The 18,954-nt window shown below is 27.4% G+C and overlaps 2 protein-coding genes across 4 annotated transcripts in view; both read right to left on the bottom strand.

The window, feature by feature from the left end:
* Nucleotides 1-18,954, bottom strand: part of LOC113793765 (uncharacterized) — a 39,412-nt gene that overhangs the window by 5,460 nt on the left and 14,998 nt on the right. The window contains exons 1-5 of one of the 3 annotated variants that reach the window (XM_027343837.2): nucleotides 16,355-16,668; nucleotides 14,697-14,890; nucleotides 14,125-14,615; nucleotides 13,850-14,052; nucleotides 13,666-13,772 (exon numbers count right to left, since the gene is read on the bottom strand). In XM_027343837.2, coding sequence (XP_027199638.2) covers nucleotides 13,666-13,772; nucleotides 13,850-14,052; nucleotides 14,125-14,615; nucleotides 14,697-14,890; nucleotides 16,355-16,653 — 1,294 coding nt within the window. In that variant the 5' untranslated portion in view covers nucleotides 16,654-16,668. Of the gene's footprint in view, nucleotides 1-13,665; nucleotides 13,773-13,849; nucleotides 14,053-14,124; nucleotides 14,616-14,696; nucleotides 14,891-15,230; nucleotides 15,249-16,354; nucleotides 16,669-18,954 lie in introns of those variants that run through there. The other 2 variants (XM_075820979.1, XM_075820978.1) reach the window with 2 other exon arrangements.
* Nucleotides 472-4,043, bottom strand: LOC142645226 (uncharacterized). Its single transcript, XM_075820984.1, has one exon. It carries the CDS (start codon nucleotides 3,130-3,132, stop codon nucleotides 541-543), a length of 2,592 nt encoding a protein of 863 aa, XP_075677099.1. The 5' UTR covers nucleotides 3,133-4,043; the 3' UTR covers nucleotides 472-540.

Below are 18,954 nucleotides of genomic sequence, written 5' to 3' on the forward strand. Positions count from 1 at the left end.
CATTTAAATCATATATCTATTAAACACACACAAACAAAGAAAATAGAAAGACAAAATAAATCAAGCAAATGATATGTCACAAACAAACAAACAAACAAACAAATCAGATAGTCAGACAGAAAAAAAAGAGAGACAAAGATAACTTGGAAAATTGGATTTTTTTTTTATAAATGATAAAATTAATGAATGAATGATGATAATAAAAATAAAAATTAATTTTTATTTTGTTCAACGTCATCATCATCATCATAATTTAATGAGATTTTTACCATCTATGTGATGAGAGAAGGAAAAAGAAAAAAAATTAAAATCCCATGTCTAAAATGGTTTTAGTTTTGGAAAAGTTATCATGTATGATGATCGTGATCATCATAAAAATGATGATTATTTGATGATTATGATAATAACAAAAATAATTTTTATTTATTCAATTCAATTTTAAAGTTATAATTTACACTCCTACAATTACAGTTCTTTTTTGTTTTTTTTAAAAGATAAAAATATTTAATTTACATCGTATTTAAATAAAAAAGGACAAGTTTATTGATTTATTTGTTGATGGTGATCTTCGATGGTTGTCGCTGCTTCAATTACTTCGTCGAAGTACACTTCTTCTCCGTGATTTACTCTGCGATCAATCATCACACTTTCGCATGTACGTTTGATTGTTATCGATTGTACATATGCCTTGGTCCTTTTATCGATACCGATTCTATCCATGTATTTCTTGTAAAATTTTGTAACGAGCCCGTCCCATGTTATCACGATTGGTATTATTTCAACTTCTGTATTTGGATGTAATATTTTCAGTTCGTTGGCAAGGACTTCGTATTTACGAAGTTTTGTTATTTCTGTTTGTTTTAGTATATTTTTATTAGTCACACCAATTTCGATTAGAGTAATTTTATTGTTCTTTAGGTCATGAATAAATAAGTCGGGTTTATTATGTTCCAATCTTAATTCTGTTCTTATTGGAACATCTGACTTTATTTTCGCCTGGTCATTTATGAGTACCGACTCCACTCGATAGTTTTTAATCTTTTTGGTTTTACTAAATCCAAATTTCAAGGCATAATGAAAATGTATGCACCTGACTATGTCATTGTGGCGTTTTTTGTAGTCGAAGTCCAATTTTCTTCCACATTGCGTCGCCAGGTGATCTACCGTTTTACGTGCTTGATTACAATGGCTACATTTTTTATTATCGTAGAAAATATTACGGTCTTGAAGCTTTGTTAACATGGCTTCTTCTTTTGCTGTTATGTTCCCATGCTTGAGCCATACTGATGATTCTTTTACATCGATCACATTGTCCTCATTCTGAAAGATTACCGAATGCATTGCTTTACTCTGAATCTTTTCCATCCTCATCTTCTTTTGGTTCAATACCAATGTATCCAATCCACTTTCTCCATACTTTGTGATAAGATATTCTTTTATTGTTCCAAGAAACGTTCCACTGGCTTTTTCATTTTCAATTATTGGTTTTACTTCAAATCTTTGATAAATGTGATTATACAAGTTCAACAACATTTGTTCAGCTTTTTCTTCAATATTACATAATCCTCTTCCAAGTTCTTCTCTTTTTAGATATAATCGGTCCATGTTGGCTGAATTTCTTACAATTCCTTCTTCGTTCATTATCTTACGAATTTCTAAGTCAATTTGTTGAAATTCTTGCGGTTCAAATGCTATTAGACCAATGAAATAATTCAAAGTTGATATGGCAAATTCGTTCACAGCAGCAAACATATTTTTAGCGTTTAGTTTTGCTTGGCATAGCTTCCGTACACGGTCATAAATTCTTTGTCTAATTATATTTTTATTTTCAATCTTTGCAATGCTTGATGAATCTTCCAATATTCCTAAATACTTATAGCCAATATTATCATCAACCACATTTCCAAAAACTTGGTTCGAATCTATGTTGCTTGCTGATTTTGTTTCATTAATATTTAGGTTCATCTGTTTTAGGCATCTTGCGGTCAATTGGCACATGTCTATTAATTCTTCTTCAGTTTTGGCAAATAATTTTATGTCATCAATAAATATTAAATGGTTTCTTTCCAATATTTGTTCTTCATCTATTGGTATTTTTGCACAATTTTGATTTAACACCCGACTTAATGGTTCTATTCCTAGGACAAACAATAGAGGTGACATTGAGTCGCCTTGCATAATTCCTTTCGTCATTTCGATCGTTCCTATTTCTTTTTGATTACACACTAATTTTACTTTTTGATACTTGAGCATTCTTTCGACGAATTTGATTATATTGTCCGGCATGGTTAACTTTTTCAAATAGTCTTCCATGTATTGGTGATTTACCGAATCAAATGCTTTTTGTATGTCAATCCATGTTGTAAAGAGATTATTGTTGAATTTGCTGTTCAGATTTTTATTAATGAGCGCTTGCTCTTTTGCTCCTTGGGTTCTTTTTCTATTACCCATTTGGTTTGGTGAGATTAGACTGTTCATATCACAAATATGTTGCAAAATTGTCGTCATTACTTTACTGATAAGTTTATATATCGTTGATAGACATGTTATAGGACGTAGGTCTTTCGGTTCTTTTGCATTTTGTTTTTTGGCGATCAGATATGTCACCCCCCCGTACAATTCTTCAGGGATCAGTTCCGGTTCTTCAATAATTTCTTGAATTAGACTAATCAGTTTTGGATGCAATACATGGATCTTCTTGATGAAAAAATTATATACAAAGTCATAGCCCGGAGCTTTCCAATTCGGAAGTTTTTTGATCATCGATTCAATAACACTTTTTTGCATATCATCCTCCATCGTAAATTGAACTTGAATTGGATTTACTGTTTCGATCAATTCACTGTGATCTTCCATATCTTGTTGTTGGTTCCATATTTCTTTCCAAAATTCGTATACGTCTGTGACATTTATTTCTGGATCAATTTGTTTCTCTTCTTCTTCCAGCTTTCTGTAAAATTTATGTCGATTAAATTCGTACATCATGTTTGTTCTCTTAAACTGTTTTCGGCTTTCAGCTATATTGATCTTCTTTTTGTAGACCAGAATTTTCCCCTCCATTTCATCTTTTAATTCTCGTATTCGTTGTTTATTATTGGAATGGATCTTGTTATTTACACATATTGTTTTCATTTCTTTTGTCAGCTGATTTTTGTTATGATTTTCGTTGATTATTCTTATTTTTTCTTGAAGTTTGCTGATTTTTTTTTTCTATAGATTCTTTCCATTTTGACGGTGACTTTACAGATTCTGTTATTTGTTGATACGTTTGTTGACAAGCGTATAGGATGTCTCTTACTTGGATGATATCAACACTTTTTTCATCTATTTTTTCTTGTTTCAGGATTTTGTTTATCATATCTAGTACTTGATGATTGATTTTTTGACTGAATACTTTTTTAGTACGTGTCTTCATTTCTTTTTTGACCATATATTTATTGATATTTGAAAGCAGTGTAGTCTTTACTTTTTGATATAATGATGGATTGGTTGTGTTTTCAATTGGTTGAGATCTTTCTTCTTGTGTGTCGTCGTTTTCTTGATTGCTTATTTGTTGATTGTTCATCTGTTGATTGTTTAGCATATGCTTTACACGATTGTATTTGTTTTTTATATCGACACTTGAATAGTTTTTTCCAAATTTGTTGTTGTAGTCAGTTAACAGCTTTTGCCACCATCCACGTGGCATTCGCGTAAAACGGTTTGTAATTATTTGGACTAATTTGATGATCCATTGTTCTTCTTCTTCATCTTTTATTTGTTGAATTATTGACGTGTATACTAATTCTTTGGTTGTTGTTGATGATGTTGATGGTATTTGGCTCAATATTTGCGTTTCATCATCGTCGTCTTCACCTTGCCATGCTAGAAGGTTGGCCCGCGAGATATCGTTTGATTCTAAGTTGATTCCTTGATTTCCGATACTCGAAGCACTTTGTTCTTTTTGTGATGTCATCGTAATTATTCTTATTTCACCTTACAATTGCACAAAAACAAATCATTCGCTACAATTTTCAGAAAAAAAAATTCAAAATAATCACAATAACAACCTGCTCACACGGCTATTTCCACAGGAGTATGATAATAATAATAATGATATCAATATCAAATTGTATACATTGAGTAAACACACCTACATTTTATATATTTTGAAAAAATGGCCTTGTATATTTTTCAATTCAAAATATCATCAAACATTATACATGTAAGGGTTTCTGGGTTTATATTGGGTGTTTGTACAATGTTACTATACAGATAATATGATAGGAAATTAAGTTTTTTCATTTTCAATCATTGTTATCTTTTTCTTTTTTTTCAAGTGACAATTGACTTAAAAGAAAATTTCCCAGAATCTTATCTGATCAATATGAGGAAATTTTCTCGAGAATTTTTTTTCAATCGATTAAACAAATTCCGTGTACACAATTCTTCAATATACAACGTTTTGTTAACAGAATTTTTATTCTTTTTCAAATTATTGAATTAAAATGTCAAAAGTTAACAAAAAAAAATTCGATTCGATTGTTATTGGAGAGAGTGAGCAGGAAAAAAATAACAGAATATAATACACAGTCGTGAAGAATAATTTCTATATATACACATACAATTGAATTCTTTTCCATACTTTTTTAAGCAAAAGTTTTTCAAGAATTTCTTGAGAAAAAAATTTTTTTTTGATTGATGTCTTTCCCTCCTCCTTGTTCACTCTTATGTGAATATTCACAAAATGTCAGCAGAATTTAGCCAAACAATTCATGTCTTTTTTTAAAGAAAAAAAAAGCCAGCTGTATTCTGTATTCGGTTTATTCATATTACACACGCACACCCCCATCAACCTACCAATAATATACGTAAAGAATAAGAGAAAAATTGTTTTTTTTAAACGAAAGAAAATAAGTGCAAGTAAGCAAGCGAGCAAGCAAAACCGGGCGCACGCCATAAAGTCATTTTGCTGAGTGAATATTAAAAGCAAACTGGGAAAAAAAATTTGCGGTGACAACCGAAAAAATGAAAAAAAACTATCATCAAACACATGAACTGAAAATAGACCGAACAAACAAACAACGACAACAAAAGAATTAAAAAAAAATTGTGACAATATTCTTAAAGTAAAAAAAAAGTGACGAAGAAAGATTTGAAATGATGAAGGAATCGAATTCCTTTGTCATCCACATCATAATCATCATCATCATCATCAATGTCGACAAATAGACGAAAATGATGAGAAAATTCTTATTCAATTCTTTATTTTAGAAAACAGCCATTTTTTTTCTTTCTTTTTCTCTTATTTTTAAAATGAAATATCACTATGTCGGTATTAATTTGAATGCCATTTTCATCATCATCATCATCATGTCATGTATTCATTGTATGATGATCACCGATGATGATAATGTTTTTTCCATTCATTTTTTTTCGCAAACACACACACGCACACACAGTATTCAAACAAAAACTTTAGCCAAAAATTTTCATACATCAGAAACCTGAACCAAGTGAACATCATTTGATTTCGAAAAAAAACCATTATTATATCCGCCCAGACCAGAAGAATAAAAATAAAATACAGCTACCGATTCTATTGAGACATTTACAAAAGATGAAAAGTGATAATGATGATTATTATGATATAAATGGGTGTATACAACAATAATCACAAATAATAATAGCTTCGAGGCCATTGAGAAAACAAAAGAAAAAACATCATTAAATTAAATTAAGTATTCTGTATAAAAGTAATCGAAAGAAGAAACAAATCGAATTTGAATTTCTTTGATACAAATCATCATTTTCAATTTGATCATAAAATCGATAATTTGAATCCGAACATTTATTTTTGGTCTATTTTTGGTTCAAAAGAATCATATCAATTTTGTCTAGTTTCTAAATATTATTCTCATCACCATCGAAAAAAAGTTTTATCAATCTAATAACAATAATCATATGGTCCAAAATATTGATTAGAGTTTCATATTGATCAGAGATATAAAAGAATTTTACCAAAGAAATAGGTCAATCATCATTTACATGAATAAATGATAAAATTATCGAATATTTTCATTTTATTCATTCACTTCATATTCATATATGATCTACAATCAATATATATGATCAAATCAAATAAATGCCAAACGATCCTGTGCAATAATTCGTTATGAATTGTCAAAGAAAATCGAAACAACAACCAAAAAAAAATGCGAAAATCTTCATAATGGGTTATTATCAAATCTATTTTTTTTACAACGCAAACGCACTCAGAATCAAAAAAGGAAAAGAATTTCAAGGTCTTTGGCTATTACAATGTCTGATTCTTCCAGCCAACAGAAAAAAAATGGAAAAAATTCTTCTTGAATCTTTTTTTACTTTTGTGGTTATTGTTGTTGTTTATTGATGATCAGGATTAATAACAAAAAAAAACCCAACCAACAATGAAATGGAAGCCGGAATCGGTATGAATGTGAGAAAAAACAAAGTTGAACCGTTTGGTTTAGTTTAACTAAGTTGATTGATTCTATTTTATTTTGGGTGTAAAAATTATTATTATTAAATTTTTTTTTGTTCTCATCATTATTGTCTTGGTGCCTTTTTAAATGAAAAAATAATAATAATTTCTTTTAGTTCATTCAATTCAATTCATTGCTACTGGTGCTTGTGTGTTACATAATTCATTTGCAAAAGAAAAAAATACTAATGGAAATATCTCATCATCATCATCATCATCATCATCAGATACCAAGAATTTTGGCAAAAATAAAAAACATTCATTATTAATTTTACAATAATAATAATTATGATTAAAAATGAATTTAACTACAGCCATTAAGCCAAACAAGAATTATTACTGTTGCAAAAAATCATTTAAAAAAACCAAAAAAAGGTCTCAATTTATTTGGGAAAAAAACTAAAGATTTTTATTGAAATTTTTTTCAATTTACTACTGAAAAAAAGTAACAAATAACTAATACTACAGTACATAAATATAAAAGCAGTCACGTATAACTAAATCAAATGATCATAGAATAAATGAATTAGAAAAAAAGAGCAAAACATTCATCATCATCATAATAATCAGATAATCATCATTATATGCGATTACATACTGGATGAATATTATGGATTCAAAAAATATTTAAAAAAATATGTTCAGATGTTACAGAAAATCTAATAAAGAATTTTAGTATAAAATATATTTTGTTATTATGTATACATCGATTGACGTAATCGCTTTGTTTGGTTATATAATATATATTTTTTTTTTTTTGTATTAAAAGCTAAAAACAAAATCGACAACAACAACAACAACAACGACAATCAAGAAGGCAAGCAAGCAGAAAAAAATACATAAAATTGACTAGAATAGATATAGAGAGAGAAATGTTTGCTATATATATATAGAAATGAAGAATTTCAATTCGATGATATTTAAAAAAATTGATGATCCAGAATAGCAGGAAGAAAAAACCAAAATACACAATAGACGTAGTCAAACGTAGCTTTCTATTTTTTCTTGGTAAAACTAAATAGTCAAAGAAAATTGAATGGAAATGCGTGCGCATTTATTTTCATTCGAATACTGATTATTTTCATTCATTGAAAAATCATTTATTTCCGACACAATGTGGTAGTGGAAATTCTTGTCTCGTTTCTTTTTTTTTTTATATTTTGTAGACCGATTCCAAGTGAATACACATTCTACAGATATTTGAAAATTGAATCAAAAAAAAAACCAAGACAAGAAAAGTATAGGCCAAGAAACAAGATAGATTTCAGAAATCCGTTTTGCGACAATTGCGATACCCAGATACCCAGATACCAACACAAGAAAAAACAGGAAGCAAAACAATAAAAGCAAGGACAACAACAACAACAACATCCAAACATCATGATCTTGAAAAATGTAATTTTTCTTATTCTCTCTCTATGTGTATCATCTATCTATCCATCTATATATGATGATGATGATGATATAATCGAAATTCTAAATGCGTAGATGCTAAAAATATATCGATCAATTCTAACAACAACAACAAACAAACAAAAAAATGTTGTAATAATGTGATGATGAACAGAATTTTGATTGAAATTTTTTTTTCTTCATTTTTTAAATGTTAAAAAATCATTTCGGAAAAAAATAAAATTTCAATTTTAAACTTTAAATTGATGAAACATCAAAAAATATTAAATATTCTGTTCAACTTCTGATTCTTTTTATTTATTGAATCAACATGGATGAGATTGCAATTTTCATTTTGTTTTGTTTCATTCATTCAATCAATCAATCTAAATTGACAAAATAAAAAAACTTATTCAATTGAGGTTTAAGAAACAAAGGTATTACAAAAAAAAAATCAATAGAAAATCGGTACATTTAAAAAAACATACAATTATTTTTCTTTCAAGTCAATATTTATAGAAAGGTAGAAAAAAACAGACCAAGGAAAATCAAATAATAATATCAGTTTAGTCAACAACAAACCGAAAAAAAGTCAATTATTTGTGCATTTTTTTCCCATTCTATTTATTCTGGTTCTTCAATTCCGTTTCAGTGAAAGAAAACAAAAAAAAAAACGAGAATAAATCGGAAACAAAATGAAGAATTGATCAATTATCATTATTATTTATATAAATGTGGTTATTGTTGACATTTTCATTTTTATCTTTCACTGTAGTGAAGAAAAGCGAAAAAAAAAATCAAACATTGATGACATAAACAGTGTATTAGAAAAGATTTACATTTACAATTTAATTGGAAATACACTAATTATCTACAGGAGTTTCTTTTACCGTCCAATTTACCAGAATAAAAACAAGGGAAAAAAACCACCAATATTACCTTGAAATAGGATAATTTCGTTATTCGATGATAATGAGATTCAAAACAAGAAGAGGGAAAATTTAACAGATTTAAAAGAAAACAAACATTGGATTTTTTATTTGAAGAATTTCTTCAAACAGAATTTCGTTATGAACACAAAAATTGAATTGAAAATGGCAAATGACAAATGGCAAATGGAAGAATATTCTTTTTATTTTTGTTGAACATCGAATATGGAATGATCAGTGAAAAAGAAATCCACGATAAATATGGGTGTTTGCGATCGGTGTGTATCGAGTAATTTCGGAAAATCATGTGTGTGTGTAGGTGCGAACTATACATATCACTGTTCAAATCATGATGAGCTAATTAATATTTTATTAATGAAAAAAAAATTGGCAAAAAACATGCAAGATCACACACCAACAACAACAACAACAACAACACTGGTGATATCCATAAACACAAACTAACGGATTTTGACAAAAACAAATCAATGGAATTCGATTGGATTCATCATCATGATGATGATGGGAATTTTTAAACTTTAATTTTTTCAAAATAAATAAATTCATCAACACACACACACACACATCCAATTAATGGATAATGATGATCATTATCATCCATTAATCTATCATATCATTATGTTACCATTATAAACTTTTCATTCCCCTTTTTTTCCAGTCTAGAATCTAGATTGATAATCGATTTTTTTCCCCTCAATTAATCAAATTAATCAAATTTACTAATTACATAATTTGTAATGAAAATTTCTCACATAACATAACAGTAATTAAAAATTAAAGTTTTGTTTAAAAAAAAATTAGCTACATTTGATGAAAGCATGGCATCAAAAAATCTTCATAATTAAAACGTGGTACATCATACACTATCCAAATAAAAAGCACACCATTCATATATATTAAAAAAAAATGATTATTCCCTCACCATCATTTGATTGAATATTCACATAATAATAGTAGCATAGCAGTTGATTTTTATCATAATTCATTGGATAAATTATCATCAAACATTATCATCATATATGATGATTATTTAAAGTGATCAATAAATTTTGTCGTTTTCAAAGTTGTCGATGTTGACGTTGATGATGATGATGATGTTGATGATGTTGATGATGATGACGACAACAGAAAAAAAACATCATCAGCAACAGCACCAAAAAAAAAAAAACTAAAATCGATTGATGGTGTTTCACACAAACCAAAACAAATAATCACTTTGTAAGAAAACCAAAAAAAAAAACCAATTTAATGAATAGAAATTTAATAAAAAATTAAATTTTAAACATCATTTTTCCCCTTTCTCTTCATTAAACCACTTTCTTCCTTTTCTTCTCAACTATCGCACACACACACACACTCTCTCTCTCACACTGGAAAAAACAACCAGAAAAAAAACCGAACCATAAAATGTGGATAAATGATAATAACCGACGATATTTATGTGTGCCACCCCATACATACACACAAAAAAAAAACAATTTTCATTCAATTTTGAATGAAAAGATTCACATTTTTTCATCATCATTTGCGTTTATCACAAAATAAAACAAACCTTGTAGTAGTTTTTCTTTCTTTTTTTTACGAATTTCTGGTTATCTGGCAGCCGTAGTAGTAGTAATATTAGATTATTTTGGTCGTAGTAGTTCAAATTATGGATTCAGAGTAGATAAAAATATTCTTTCAGAACGACAAAAAAAAGGCGACAAAATCAAACCAGAAATGTACATTTTTTTTCTTTTAGATTCACACATAAACACACTAAGTAAGGCCACTTCTTCAATGCAAGTGAATGAAGAAGAAAAAAAAATTGCACCATCTTTATCGAAACAACAATCCAAATAAAACCGAACCAAACTGAATCAAACTGAACCGAATCCAAATAGCAGAGATTTTTTTTCTATTATTATTATTATTCAGTTTGAAATAACAAACGAAAAAAAAGAGCCGCATAAAGTTAATGAAAAAAATACACACACTCAATACAAACACACACACATAAACACATCGTATCTATAGATGATGTCCGCGTGTATATGGTGTGCGTATGATTAAAACAAAAAATTCAAATATCATTTGTTCAATTTTCAAAATGAATAAGTGAGGCGCCAAGCATGCTGTCTGGTTTGTGTGTTTCCTCGCAAGCTATCAATATGTACTTTCTCTCTCTCTTTCTTCTGGTATTCATCATTCAATCCAAACAGAAAGAGGGAGCGAATAAAGAGAATGGATATCTTTTTCTGAGAAACAAAAAAAAATGTCTGTTTCGATTGCTTCAAATCGCAATTGCTGCTACTTTTTTTTCGCTTTCACATTTCACGTTTGTGTGTTTGTGTCCCATTGACATACTAAGGAATTGTTAATAATTCTTGTTTTTGAAAACCCAAAAAAAAAAAAAAAAAAATTCCCATCACATACATTTACATTATCAACAACAACAACAACAACACTATATACAGATATTAAGAATTCTAATGTAGCTGGATTCACATTTTATATTGAAAACAAAATAATAATCCATTACATGCGCAATTCCAATCATATCTAATAAAATAACTATATGATTGAATATTATCATCATCATTGACGTAATTATTGCCACTACTAAATCATAGAAAAAAAATGATGATGATGACGACAATAATTCGCCGAATCAATATTGTGAACAGAATGAAGAAAATTCTCTCTCTCTATTTCTATATCATTCAATTTGTCCATAGATTCTATATATCTTGTCAACCACTACTACCAAAAATATTCATTGATTATGTAATTTAACCAAATAATCACCGTTGTTAAAATTGATGATGAATTATCATCATCTAAAGTAATCATTATTCATCATCATTATCATTGGAAAAAATCATTTTTTCTGATATTAATTACTTTTATCTTTGTATGTTTTTATTTATGAAATGAAATTTTTCGACATTTTTTCAATTTGTCAATTTTTAAAAATTTGCTTAAACAAAAAAAAACTATTTGTACATTGTGTACCCAGAAAAAAAGATCAATCAAAAAATGAATAATTTATTAGGAGGGGGCCAGAAAAAAAACAAAACGATAGGAACATGATATGTATGTAAATGGGTAAAATTAATTTTAAAATGATAAAATTATTCAAATCAATGATTTAATTGATACACAAACATACAAATTTATAGGGAAAAAAATGAAACAAAATTTCAAAAAAACAATTGACGTCATTAGTTTTGAATTTGGTGGAAAAAAAATCGATAAACTATCGATTTTAGGTCAACATTATGTTTTTTTCTTCCTCTCTAATATTTCCTGTTATTTGTTTTCGGTTGTTGATTGATTTTGTTAAAATTCCTAGCGTTTTTTTTCCACACACTATTCTTTTGTTTTTCCATATAAGATATTCTTGAAAATTCACAATTTGAATGATGTAAACAAAAACCATCATCATCATCATCATCATCATAATTATAAAAAGTCATAAAATAATAAACTAGCTTATTATCTGTATCAAATCTTACAATGTTTTTTATTTTTTGCTTACATAAACTTTCATAAAAGTTATAATGGAATCGGTAAGACAAAACAAACAAACAAACAAACAACGTTGATAATAATGGTATACAATGAAAGGTGAAAAGGCGTGAAACATAAAACAAAAGATAATGAATTTTGTTTTGTTTTGTTTTTTTCTTTCGGCTAACAACACAAAACATCATCATACCGTAATTGGTATGTAGAATCTATTTCTGCCATGATAAAAGAAGAACTGCAGCTTCTCTACAATAACATTCAAGAATGATTTTTTGTTTTGTTTCTTGGCTATAATCCCAACTCAAATCATAATTTGTTTTATGTTTTTTTTCTAAAAGCAGGGTCTTCCTAATTATAACTATTCGAGCAACAACAAAGAAAAAACAAATGATAATTGAAAAAAAAATTATGATGATGAAAGAATGACAAGAAATTCAATTTGAAAAAACAACTAAAGGTTCTTAAAAGAGGTAAAGGTATTATTCATTAATGGATGGATAATGTTTTCTTTTTGGCAAATAATGGCTTTACCAACAGCAAACTATGAACAACAAAAAAAAAAAATTGGAAGGAAATCTAAATTTTTTTCCAATGTGAATATTTTTATTGTTTGTTTTTCTTCGAGTTTTCCTAAATGGTATACCCATTATCAAATCTTTTACATAGCAAACAATGAGAAAAAAAACTAGAAAATAAATGATCAAGATTTAGATGTCACTTATGTAAACAAACATTCATTTTGTCCAAATCGATTCAGAAAAAGAAGGCAAAAGAATATGACATCTGGAAAAAACATCTGAAAAATGAGATGTGTGTGTGTGTTTGTGAAGATGGAAAAACATTCGAAAAAACAATGTCGGTTATCAAGTTAAAAAAAACTTTTTCAATTCAATCAGGTATGACAACCACAACAACAACAACGAAAATCTGTAAAAAGTTTTAAACAAAAAAAAAATCATCATCCGGATTGAATTGAATGGAAAAATACAAATTGTGAATTTATACGGATAAACATGATGAATTGACAAAATTTAGATAAACAACCGAAACAAAATACAACTAAGTGAAAGGGGAAAAAAAATTAAACAGCCTTGATCTCTTGAACAATGACGATGGGAAAAAAATAATAATGAAAAAATAACAACAACTGAATTGTTCTAAACATTGGGCGTTTTGTTTATGGCAACCATCATTCATCATTATCAATTAATTCGTAACCGGATCAATTCATAAATGTCATAAGATTCAATTAGATTGATGAAGAGAAAAAAATATAATTTTAGAAAAAAACAAAACAAAATTTCTACTTACATGTTTTGAACAGAATGCTAAGCTGTTTACAATCATTACCATCAAAGTATTGATAAAATGATGTGCCAATCAATTCATTAACATTGTAGCCAAAAAGTTCTTTGATACTAATTATGAAAACCGAAATAAAACAAAAAAAATTAATTAATTAATATGGATAAGCAAAACAACAACAATAACATACTTTTCATCAACATATGAAAATTTCATATTAGGTAAATGTTTTGAAATGAATAAATCACTTTTCAATGGTATTTCCATTCGGATCGGATGTTGTATAACATCGGCAATAACAATCATATAATGACGATAATTTTCACCAATCAGATTTGCATATTTTGGATTTATTTGTTCCAAATTTATCATACGTCCATGACATTTGATTACCTTTAAATTATTAATTTGTATAAAAAAAACATGAAAAACAAATCATTACAAAAATAAGTAAACAAACTATACCTTATAATTGGCTGATTTAAGATTAAGATTTCGACCTTTATTCGTCAATGTACATTTCATACGTATAAAATATGGTCCATTTGTATCGTCAAGTATTTTTTTATCATTATTCAATGATGAAGATATTACAGTTGATGGCGATTTGGATGTTGTTTTTAATGGTTCTGTTTTTATCGATAATGAATCCATTGATGATGAAATAGTCGATGAAGATGATGATGATGATTTAGTTGCATTATATGCATCAATTAATGGCTGTAAAAATGTTTTAATGTCATCATGATCACATGGATGACTATAATCATAAATTGATTGTCCCATCAAATCAATTTGATTTAAACCAAGATATCGTTCAACATTTTCGGATAAATAAATAATGTCACCATTTTTTGAAAGTACAAATAAAAATCCATTCAATGTATTCAAAAATGAATGATCGATTGTTATTTTATCGATTATTGATTCATCCAATATTGTATCATTGTTGTTGACTAATTTTTCATTTTGAGAAGCAAAGAAAAAACAAAAAAAAACATTTGAATTTATTGACTAGAAAAAAAAGAATAACATACCATTGAATGGTTCAATTACTGAACGTATTTTTAGATAATTGATGGCTATTCGTACTAATGATGCTTTGTCCAAATGTTCCAAAATTTTTGTCGGTACAGGTAATATTTCTTCAATACAATCGAATAATTTTGCCTCCTGACTACGTCGTTCACGTGCTGCTTTTCTAGATTTTTCTTTACGTTTTTCTGAATTCCTATTTTAGTGATTGAAAGAAAAAGTAAAAAAGAAGAATTTAATAATTTGTTACAAATAATTTTATCAAAATTTTCAAATAAATGCTTGCAATGTGGCGACAGCTATCGGTTAAACTTTAAAATATTTCCAACAAAAACTAAATCAATTTGGGAAAATCTTTGCAAAAAAAACAAGGGGAAAAAACAGGGGTATTTTGATTATCATTTTGCTAAACAACATTTTTTTGGTTTTTTTTCTGAAATGATACATGAGAGAGAGAGATAAAAGTTCAAAACAGAGGTCAAAGTTTTCATCAAAATGATTTTCAAAATTTCTGTTGAAAAAATAGGAAAAATTACATTCGATAAAATGATCAACATTTGATTTGATCGATGGAAACCAAAAACGAAAGAGAATCACAGAAGAGACCTTCACACCATCTCCTGATGATCAATCAATCAATAATAAACATCATCAATGTACTGTACGTTCAAAGAAAAAACAAATTGAATACGTGAAATTTTGAAAAATATCAACATCATAACCTAGATCATTTGAATTATTAGCAAAACAATGATGATGATGATGATGACCTCAATTTGTGAATAATATTTTTTTTTTTTTTTGGGGATATTTCTTCATTATAATTTGTTTTGTAATTTCAATCCATCAGCCATCAGTTAATTTATTGATACTATTTAAATACTGAATAAAATGATAACTCTTTTATTTCCGGTATTTTTTTAATTTTTGCAAAACAAATCACAATCAAGCTCAAGGATCTGAATTTTGTAATTAATAAAATTAATAGAGACTAATCGATGATCGATTATTTCCGTTTTATCATCAAAATTATCGATTAAATATTGAAAATTGGATTCAAATTTTTTTTTACAAAAATATAAAATCATTGAAATTGAAATACGGAAAAAAATTGGAGGATAATTATGAAGGTCGGTGATCCTTTTTTCTTTTTGTAATGAAAAAAAAATTACACTACAGTTTCATCATTCTCAAATCAGGGCCGTATGTAAAAGGATTTCCCAGCTATTTTGTTTTGTTTTTGAATTTTTTTAAAATTTTTAAAAGCAAAGAAAAAAACAAAATCACATGATACAGATAAGTTCATAATGTTAGGGGAGTAAAACAAAGGAATAGGAAATGCAATCAAACAATTTTTTCTTTCTAAATCAAATGATCTTTTCGTTCCAATATTGAATTTAAATGGAATTGTTTACGGCATTCGAACAACAACAATAGAAAAAAATAACAATGTTTTTTTTAATGCAGCATCTGCATTCTTGAATTCAAATGAAATCCTGTTTTGGTTCGCTTGTTTGTTTGTTTAAAAAAAAAACAAAAAATAAAATGTCATTTTTTTCGATTATCAATAAAAAAAAATGGACAGGATTTAGATCATCAATTCAAAGATTTTTTCTTTCATATCCAACATACACACACACACACACACAAACAAACATACATTATATTATCGAAATTTGAAACAATTTCAAATTTATCATCATTTTTATTAATTAAATTATTATTGCCGTTCATTATTAAAGCGGACGACGACGATGATGATGATGTTGATGATACTGGTGTTGCTGATGTAGATGTAAAATTCATAGGAATTGTTTTATACATCATCATTGTTGGTGATGATGATGTGTATGATGATTCTTGAAATCGATCATTCATTATCATTTGATGATGATGTGATTCATTATAAACGTTCAATTGTGATGATAATGATGATGATGGAAATCTGCTAATATCCATGGCTTTTTTGATTGGAAAAAATAATAATAATCAATTTGATGAACCGGATTTTTTGGTTTCTGGATGATAATAATAATAACCAGGACAAAAGGTCAATTGAATTTGAAATTTTAAAATTATTAATCAATTTAAAATTGTTGAGTTATCACACAGAACAAAGATATTGTACTTTTTTTTGCATTTGTATCTGTCACGTCAAATCGTAAGTTTAAATCTCAAGTTTTTTATTCCAAATTGAAAACCACTTATTTGATTTTTTTTAAAAATCAATTTAATTGATGTTACTACTTTGATCATATAATTTTCTCATTATAAATTTTAAATAAATTACTATCAAACACTGATTATCAAGTATGAAAGTATAGAAAATTGTTGGAACGTTACATTTCTTTTTATAAATTTACAAGTTTATAATTGGAATTATTATATAACAAACAAAAACAAAAAACACACGGTAGCACAAAAGTGGATTGATTTTTTATCATAACGTTATAATCATTTTGATTTAATTATAATCAAAAAAATCCTTTTCCACATTTATTAATTAACACTAACACCAAAGGGGAAAAATCTCTTGTAAATTATTTGTAACATTAGCACTCAAGATGCACACGTTTATAAAAATGATCGATAATTATTATTATTAGAAAACAACAACAAATTTTAACACTTGTCAACACAATGATCAACAGGTTTGTCATTTGGATTAATTGGAAAAAATTGTAATTTTTTTTTATAAAACAATAACAAAACAAAGATTAATTAATCATTAAATTAACAAATCTATCCAAAAAAAACATTTAAAATGATGATGATTAATAAAAAATGATTGTTAAATTATCAATTTGTTTCACCATCACTATATAATAATGTGAAAAAAATATAATCATTATTATCAATTTTGATGATGATGCTAAACGGAAATAGGTTCACCAGCATTAATATTAGAGGCACAATTTTTAATTGGATTTTTTTTCTGTTTTGGTTGTCACTTTTCACAAATAAAAACTAATAATGGAAATGGACCGAGAAAATTCTTCTATGATCCATTTGTCCACTATGATTATGATTATGATGATGACGATGATATCGAGAAAGCGAAAGAAAGAAAAAGATAAATTAGCGGCAAAATTTTTTGTTGTTGTTGGTTAGGTTCGATAATGTCGGTTAGTCCATTTGCTTATAGCAAACACACACATATATTTATTTAAGCGAGCAAAGAAAAAAAATTATCATCGAAATCAAATCAAATCAATCGAATAGATTGATATTTTTTTTGAAAAAAATGAAGAGTATCTCTACGATAGCGGGTGCTGTTGTCGCAGTCATAATTATCATCATCAACATAATCAACGTTTTTGTTGTAGTCGTCATCCTTGTGTTGTCGTTGTCACCATTCAATCATCACATCAAACAAAAAACAAAAAATCATTGACATAGACCAATTGGATAGAACTGGATTATAAATCTAAAAAGTAAATCAAAAAACGACAAAGAGAGATCAAATATCAATCAAATATCGATGATGATGATGATGACACCATTAATTTAAAACAAATTCATTTTTTGTTTCTGTTTTTTTTGTAAATTTCCAATTGATCTATGATAATGTTGGCGATGACCATCACACTACAATGAATTAATAATAACAACGGATTTGAAACAAAAAAAACTTTTCAAAAACAAGATGCTAAAGAAGAAAATACAATAACAACAACAACAAATTGTCAAAATGGCTGAAACGTTAACGATCAACAATAATAATTTTGTTTTCTTTGTTGTAAATTATTAAATGAAGAAAAAGAAAGAAACCAAGAGAAAGTTAAAGAATGAAAAAGAAAACACCGAGAAAAACCATCAGAAAAAATGGATAAATGAAACACGCATGCTCAAATTACCATTTTTAATATGATAATTAAAATGATGAAAGACATATTTTGTTGATTTTCAAAATACGAATTTCATTATTTTTCATTGATAATCAATTTTATTTTGAATTTTCTTTACATTTTTTTCTCATCCGTTTTTAGGGTATGACGTCTAAACGCACACATATAATATATTCATTTTTTTCTTTCTTTCACTCTTTCTCCTAATCACATGGATAATATAACATCATCATCCGCCGCTGCCGCATCATCATCGTCATCATCATCATCATACGAATTCAAACCAGAAAAAAAACATAAATAAAAAGTAAAGGTTTACAAAAAAAAATGATCATCAACATAATCGATACCTTACACACACACACACATACACATGCAGATTAAAAAGAATATCATTTACGAAACAGTAACA

The sequence above is a fragment of the Dermatophagoides pteronyssinus genome, unplaced genomic scaffold, assembly GCF_027571235.1.
Source record: "Dermatophagoides pteronyssinus isolate colony J.1.1.1.1 unplaced genomic scaffold, Derpt_VIB-CSIC_2022.12 sq0008, whole genome shotgun sequence".
In the NCBI taxonomy this organism is placed as follows: Eukaryota; Metazoa; Arthropoda; class Arachnida; order Sarcoptiformes; family Pyroglyphidae; genus Dermatophagoides; species Dermatophagoides pteronyssinus.